General features: G+C 38.6%; 2 protein-coding genes across 2 annotated transcripts; one reads left to right on the forward strand and one right to left on the reverse strand.

The window, feature by feature from the left end:
* The first annotated feature begins 876 nt into the window (after positions 1-876).
* LOC131940246 (uncharacterized) lies at positions 877-2,520 on the forward strand. The gene is made up of 2 exons (XM_059298882.1): positions 877-1,453; positions 2,206-2,520. Exons 1-2 carry the CDS (start codon positions 960-962, stop codon positions 2,423-2,425), a joined length of 714 nt encoding a protein of 237 aa, XP_059154865.1. The 5' UTR covers positions 877-959; the 3' UTR covers positions 2,426-2,520.
* A 1,452-nt stretch (positions 2,521-3,972) lies between these two features.
* On the reverse strand, positions 3,973-6,265 carry LOC131940247 (uncharacterized). Its single transcript, XM_059298884.1, has 2 exons — positions 5,689-6,265; positions 3,973-4,351 (listed from the first exon to the last, which is right to left on the reverse strand). Exons 1-2 carry the CDS (start codon positions 6,180-6,182, stop codon positions 4,132-4,134), a joined length of 714 nt encoding a protein of 237 aa, XP_059154867.1. The 5' UTR covers positions 6,183-6,265; the 3' UTR covers positions 3,973-4,131.
* Positions 6,266-6,668: the final 403 nt, after the last annotated feature.

The raw sequence follows: 6,668 nt of genomic DNA on the forward strand, positions 1-6,668 counted from the left end.
GTGGGGTGCAAATCAAAAGTTTGAGGGGGGGTGAAAATAAAAATTTTGAGGGGGGTGCAAAACGAATGTTTGTCCCCGGGCGCCAGGAAGGGTCGCTACGCCTCTGACACTGAAAATATGGGAAGTATTGTAACTGAGTCGAAAAATGCAATTTCGCAATCTTGTCTGTATATGTGTCTGTGTGTGTCTGTGTGTGTGTCTGTGTGTTTGTGAACACGATAACTTGAGTACCATTAAAGCTATGCATATGAAATGTCATATATAAGTATTACATCAAATTGTAGTTTTGTATCAACTTTTAAGCGATTTCCGGTAATCGGAAGTGAATCTTATTCTACTTTCGGTTTTTAAAAAGCCTTTAGCTAGCGTACTTTTTTCTGATAGGCGAAATTTCACATTCAAGAAAAAGATCTAATTATCTGATTTCTCTGTAACTCTTAGTAAATTCCGGTGACTCAAAAAACATGAATTTATAAGGTACTAATGTTCCGCATTATTATACACGCATTGTTTGCTGTTCACTTGGAGCGCAATTCTTTTTTCTACGAGATTCTATTCTATTTTTAAAAGTTTAAGTTTGTAAAAAATGATTCAAATGTCTATATCCCGAGCACAGTTTGTTCCAGTCTATACGGCAAACTGAACCTGAACATTATAATTTAAAACATCAAGTACCAAGATTTAGTGTGTGCAAGCTCGCCCTACTTTGTAATGCCCGCTGAAAATTTATAAAAGCAGGCGTTTTTTTATAATGAAAATCGATTCTTCTTATCCATCTTTAACTGTCTTCATTGTAGTTGATTTAATCCTCACACCATTTAAACGACTGATGATTATTTTATCAACGTGTGCAGTTGTGTATCTGGCCCGTTTGTAAATATAATTTACAGCAGAGTAGTAGAGGGAATATAATATAGACAGCCTAAAGATCCGAGTTAACAACTGTTGAACAACAAACGATGTTTGGTCTACTGTGTGTGTTATCGTGTCTGGTGTCCCAGAGTAGAGCCGCAAGTCTAAACCATTTTAACGCAAATGGTGTTGTAAAATTTCACTTGACCACCAAAAAACCGCCAACAAATGCAACTCGTTTTGATGACGACGTACACAATTCCAGCGACCCGCCACCAAGTTTACAAGAACACGAAAATCCCCGACCAGGAAACGCGAAGAGTGAGCATCTTTCACGTGCCCGACGCCAGACGACCGAGTCTTGTCCATTGCCGCCTAACTTTCCAGAGCTGATCACGGAATTGGGTGCGTACCTCAACACGACCGCGCTGTTGACCAAAGAAGACGACCATATGAATTGGGAGGTGAACGTATCCTATGTGGATAAAGACAACTGCCCCAAGCCTAGAGGTGACTGGTGGCCCATGGACCAACCCAACTTGAGAACCGTCTGTCCCTGGAGATATGAGATCATAGATTTGGGAGAACTCTACTATCCTAGGTGAGTTCATTAAGTGTTATGGGCCGTCAATTGATTACAATCATTGCAAACTGATTTTTTAAATGTAATATCGTGATGCATTTAATCAATATGCGTTAGTAAAATGCATACCTATGTTTATAACTGTATCTGCATGCATTTTTGTGTGCGAGTCATTGTTGCTATTCATATCCATGTCTGTGTTTATAATTATACTTGTTCATGTGTCTATTATTGCATCTGTTGCTGTGTTGCTATTGCTATCACTATAGTTCCGACAAAGACGATGTTAAAATTTAGGTTAAGATTTTCAAGGTTTAAGTTTCGGTTTAGTAGGGACTGAATGATCATGTGGTAGAGTGCTACACTGCTAACCCGAAGTCTCAAATTCGGATCTCTGTCCAGATTTAAGACTGCTGGACGTCCACTCATATTGGATTCGTGCCTGTCTCACGCTAACGATCGTATGGGCAGCTTGAAAAAGTGATAATCTCACCATACTTTCAATATGGGGAAAAACATAAACTCTATTACATCTACCCTGTCAAGCGTTAAGTCTGAAAGTGGAACTTAAGTTTTAGATTTAAGTTTAAGTTTAGGTTTAGATTCAGAAGTAGATTTATATACATTTTAAACATAAACTTCTTCATCTACACTGTTGAGCGTTAATACTGAAAGTGAGACATTAAGGTTTAGATTAAGGTTAAAGTTTAGGTTTAGATTGAGGGTTAGGTTTATAAACATTTTAACTCCTCCCGTTTTCTGTCGCACAGGAGGCTGCTAACGACTCACTGTTTGTGCCTAAACTGCTTAGAAGCCAACGCCTTCAACTGTGCGCTCATTCGGGCAAAGGTCACCGTCATCAAGCGTGACGGGTGTAAGCACGGCCTGGCTGTCATGAGGAAGGAACACAGGTGGATTGCCACAGGGTGCCACTGTCAGGCCAACGCACTTCAGGGAAATGGGGCGCATGGCGCTTTGATTACCCCCTAACTCGTACCTGTATAGGATTGGCCCAGGCATGTATACCCATCCAGCCACACATAAAAACACAATGAACATGTCAATTATACTTTAAAACAATTAAAGATGAGTAATTTTGAGAATGTTTTTTTATTTCTTTACCCACAATAAAGCTCTTTGTGTGTGTAAGAACATGTTGCTTAATTTTCCCAATGATGTCAACTAAATAGTGGGTTCTAGAATCTAGGGGTATATAAATAACAACAGACAAATACGACGTATACAACAATAACACTAACACTCTATAATAACAATAATAATAAGATATTTAATAATATATACAGTACTAAAATAATAAAAGGATCAAAAAGGGGTCTACAACATAAATACAATACTCAACACCACGTTCCACGTTCCACGTCCACAGCCACACTACAACCGACTGATTCACACACTGGCACACGCTCTGACACCCGTCACCTGACACACCTCACGTGAACACCTCTCGCTCCATGTAAACACACTCAACCAAGGGATACAACTATACACCAAAGGGAGGGTACCTGTCGTTCCAGCACACAACACACACACACACACAAGCAGGGGACATGTAAGGGACGTAACAGTTAAGATAGATCTAGCTTGTAGTTTGTTCTTGGTAGGACATAGGCTACGGAAGCACATCTATAAAAAAACCGGCTAAAATAGGAGTCAACGGCCTACATGGCGCATAACAAGTTGACACGTATCTTTAATGGTGTTGGAGGGAACCTCTTCCAACACTCATAATTTAGAATGCCGAAAAAAAGTTAAATTTTAAGCGAGTGCAATACACTAGCCGACTCTGTTATCCGATAGATATAGAGTAGTCCGCAGAATTCTATGCCTTGTTTTGACGCCAACTTTCCACTCCCTTTCCAGCCAAACCTCGCAGTTGTTTTTAGCTATACACTCAGTTGTGTGAAGTTTATGGGTTACAGACAATCGTAGATCCGTATCAACTTTTGAGCGATTTCCGATAACCGGAAGTGGTACTTTTCCTACTTTGGATTTTTCAAAAGCCTATAACTTGAGTACTATTTCAGATAGATAAATGAAATTTCACATGTAAGTAAAAGATCTAATTCTCTACCTTCTGTTAAATTTTGAGTAATTTCCGTTGACTGGAAGTAGTACTTTACGCTACTTCCGATTTCTCAAAAAACTAATGTAAATTTTTAAAGTACTAATAATATTGCGCACTATTATGCACTTTTTTATTTGGCGTTCACTTGGTGTGCAATCTTTTTTCTACGAGATTTTATTCTATTTTTAAAACTTTAAGTATTTAAAATGGATTAAAAATCATGTCTATTGCCCGAGTTCCCATCCCCTGTTATTTTATATAAGAATATTCGAGAAAGTTTAGGGGAGATCACTCCCGGTTTATTTTGGATGTGCTTCCATAGCATTTGTCCAACCTAGAACAAACTACAAGATTTAAAACTGAAATGAGCTAACCGAGCTATATCTACCTTAGCTATTTTGGTTGTCCACTATTAAGTTGACGCCATTTGGAAAAATTAAACAACATGTTCTTACACACACAAAGGGTTTTATTGTGGGTAAAGAAATAAAAAAACATTCTCAAAATTACTCATTTTTAATTGTTTTAAAGTATAATTGACATGTTCATTGTGCTTTTATGTGTGGCTGGATTGGTATACATGCCTGGGCCAATCCTATACAGGTACGAGTTAGGGGGTAATCAAGGATCCATGCACCCCACCACTCTGAAGTGCGTGGGCCTGACAGTGGCACCCTGTGGCAATCCACCTGTGTTCCTTCCTCATGACAGCCAGGCCGTGCTTACACCCGTCACGCTTGATGACGGTGACCTTTGCGCGAATGGCAGCACAGTTAAAGGAGTTGGCTTGTAGGCAGTTCATGCACAAACAGTGACTCGTTAGCAGCCTCCTGTGCGACAGAAAACGGTAGGAGTTGAAATGTTTATAAACCTAACCCTGAATCTAAACCTAAACTTAAACCTAAATCTAAACCTTAATTTCCCACTTTCAGGATTAACGCTCAACAGAGTAGATGAAGTAGAGTTTTTTTTTTTGTTTTTTTTTTTACTTTCTCGTATATACGAAGTATAGAGAAAGTCTTGTAATCGTGCAAAAAAAATCGTTATTTTTCCAAATCTCGACGTTTTACACCTCACTGATACGGAAAAAACATAACTTTGCAATCTTGTCCGTATGTCTGTGTGACTGTCTGTGTGTCTGTGTACCTGTGTGTGTGTAAACACGATAACTTGAGTACCGTTACAGCTAGGTTGATGAAATTTCATATATAAGTATGATATCAAAATCGTAGATATTTATCAACTTTTGAGCGATTTCCGATAACCGGAAGTGATGCTTTTTCTACTTTGAATTTTTTTTAAAAAGCCTATAACTTGAGTACTATTTCAGATAGATAAATGAAATTTCACCTGTAAGTGTAAAATCTAATTCTCTACCTTATGTCAAAATTTGAGTAGTTTCCGTTGACCGGAAGTACTAATTTACGCTGTTTTGATTTCTCAAAAAACGCATGTAAATTTATAAAGTACTAATAATATTGCGCACTATTATGAACTTCTTTATTTGTCGTTCGCTTGGTGCGCAATTCTTTTTTCTATGAGATGCTATTCTATTTTAAAAAGTGTAAGTATTTAAAATGGATTAAAATCATAACTATATCCCGAGTTCCCATTCCCCTTTGTTTAAATAAGAATATTCGAGAAAGATTATGGGAGATAACTCCCGGTTTATTATTTTAAAGAATGGTGAGATTATTATTTTGTCTAGCCGCCCATACGATCGTTAGCGTGAGACAGGCACGAATCCAAGATTAGTGGACGTCCAGCAGTCTTAAATCTGGACAGAGATCCGAATTTGTGACTTCGGGTTAGCAGTCGAGCTCTCTACCATACGACCATTCATTCCCTACTAAACCTAAGCATAAACCATGAAAATCTTAACCTAAATTTTAACATCGTCTTTGTCGGAACTATAGTGAAAGCAATAGCAACACAGCAACAGAAGCAATACTTGACAGAAGAACAAGTATAATTATAAACACAGACATGGATATAAATACGAAAAAGGACTTGCACACAAAAATGGATGCAGATACAGTTACGAACATAGGTATGCGCTAGCATTTTATTAACGCATATTGATTAAATGCATCGCTATATTACATTGAAAAATTCAGCTAGGAATGATTGTAGTCGACTGACGGTCCATAACACGTTATTAACTCACCTAGGATAGTAGAGTTCTCCCAAGTCAATGATCTCATATCTCCAGGGACAGATGGTTCTCAAGTTGGGTTGGTCCATGGGCCACCAGTCACCTCTAGGCTTGGGGCAGTTGTCTTTCTCCACATAGGATACGTTCACCTCCCAATTCATATGGTCGTCTTCTTTGGTCAACAGCGCGGTCGTGTTGAGGTACGCGCCCAATTCCGTGATCAACTCTGGAAAGTCAGGCGGCAATGGACAAGACTCGGTCGTCTGGCGTCGGGCACGTGAAAGTTGATCACTCGTCGCGTTTCCCGGTCCGGGATTTTCGTGTTCTTGTAAATTTGGTGGCGGGTCGCTGGATTTATGTACGACGTCATCAAAACGCGTTGCATTTGCTGGCGGTTTTTTGGTGGTCAAGTGTGATTTTACACCACCATTTGCGTTAAAATGGTTTAGACTTGCGGCTCTACTCTGGGACACCAGACACGATAACACACACAGTAGACCAAACATCGTTTGTTGTTCAACAGTTGTTAACTCGGATCTTGAGGCTTTATATTTCTTCTACTATCCTGGTTGTTATTTAACAGTTGTCAAATCGGATCTCGAGGCTGTCTATATTATATTTCTTCTACTGCTCTGCTGTAAATTATATTTACAATCGGGCCAGATACACAATCGCATAAGTTGATTAAACAATCATCAGTCGGTTAAATGGTAGGCGGATTACATTAACTAACAATGAACACAGTTTAAAGATGGATAAGAAAAATCGATTTTCATTCTATAAATAATGTATACTTCATCGTAGCTACTTGATGCTTTAAATTATAAAATTGAGGGACAGTTTAAAAGTGTATAATTCTTAAAGCTAATTTTTGCTAACTGTTCGGATGTTTTGAACATTTAAGTGGCACCTCAATTTACACACACACACATACACACACACACACACACTCACACACACATACATACATACACACACCGATAAATTGGAGA

The sequence above is a fragment of the Physella acuta genome, unplaced genomic scaffold (genome assembly GCF_028476545.2).
Source record: "Physella acuta isolate Inbredline_101_S28 unplaced genomic scaffold, ASM2847654v3 ptg000313l, whole genome shotgun sequence".
NCBI lineage: Eukaryota > Metazoa > Mollusca > Gastropoda > Physidae > Physella > Physella acuta.

Coding starts and splice junctions, on each gene's coding strand:
- LOC131940246 (XM_059298882.1), top strand. CDS start 960: ATGTTTGGTCTACTGTGTGTGTTATCGTGTCTGGTGTCCCAGAGTAGA. Junction 1,454..2,205: donor GGAGAACTCTACTATCCTAG/GTGAGTTCATTA, acceptor TCTGTCGCACAG/GAGGCTGCTAACGACTCACT.
- LOC131940247 (XM_059298884.1), bottom strand. CDS start 6,182: ATGTTTGGTCTACTGTGTGTGTTATCGTGTCTGGTGTCCCAGAGTAGA. Junction 4,352..5,688: donor GGAGAACTCTACTATCCTAG/GTGAGTTAATAA, acceptor TCTGTCGCACAG/GAGGCTGCTAACGAGTCACT.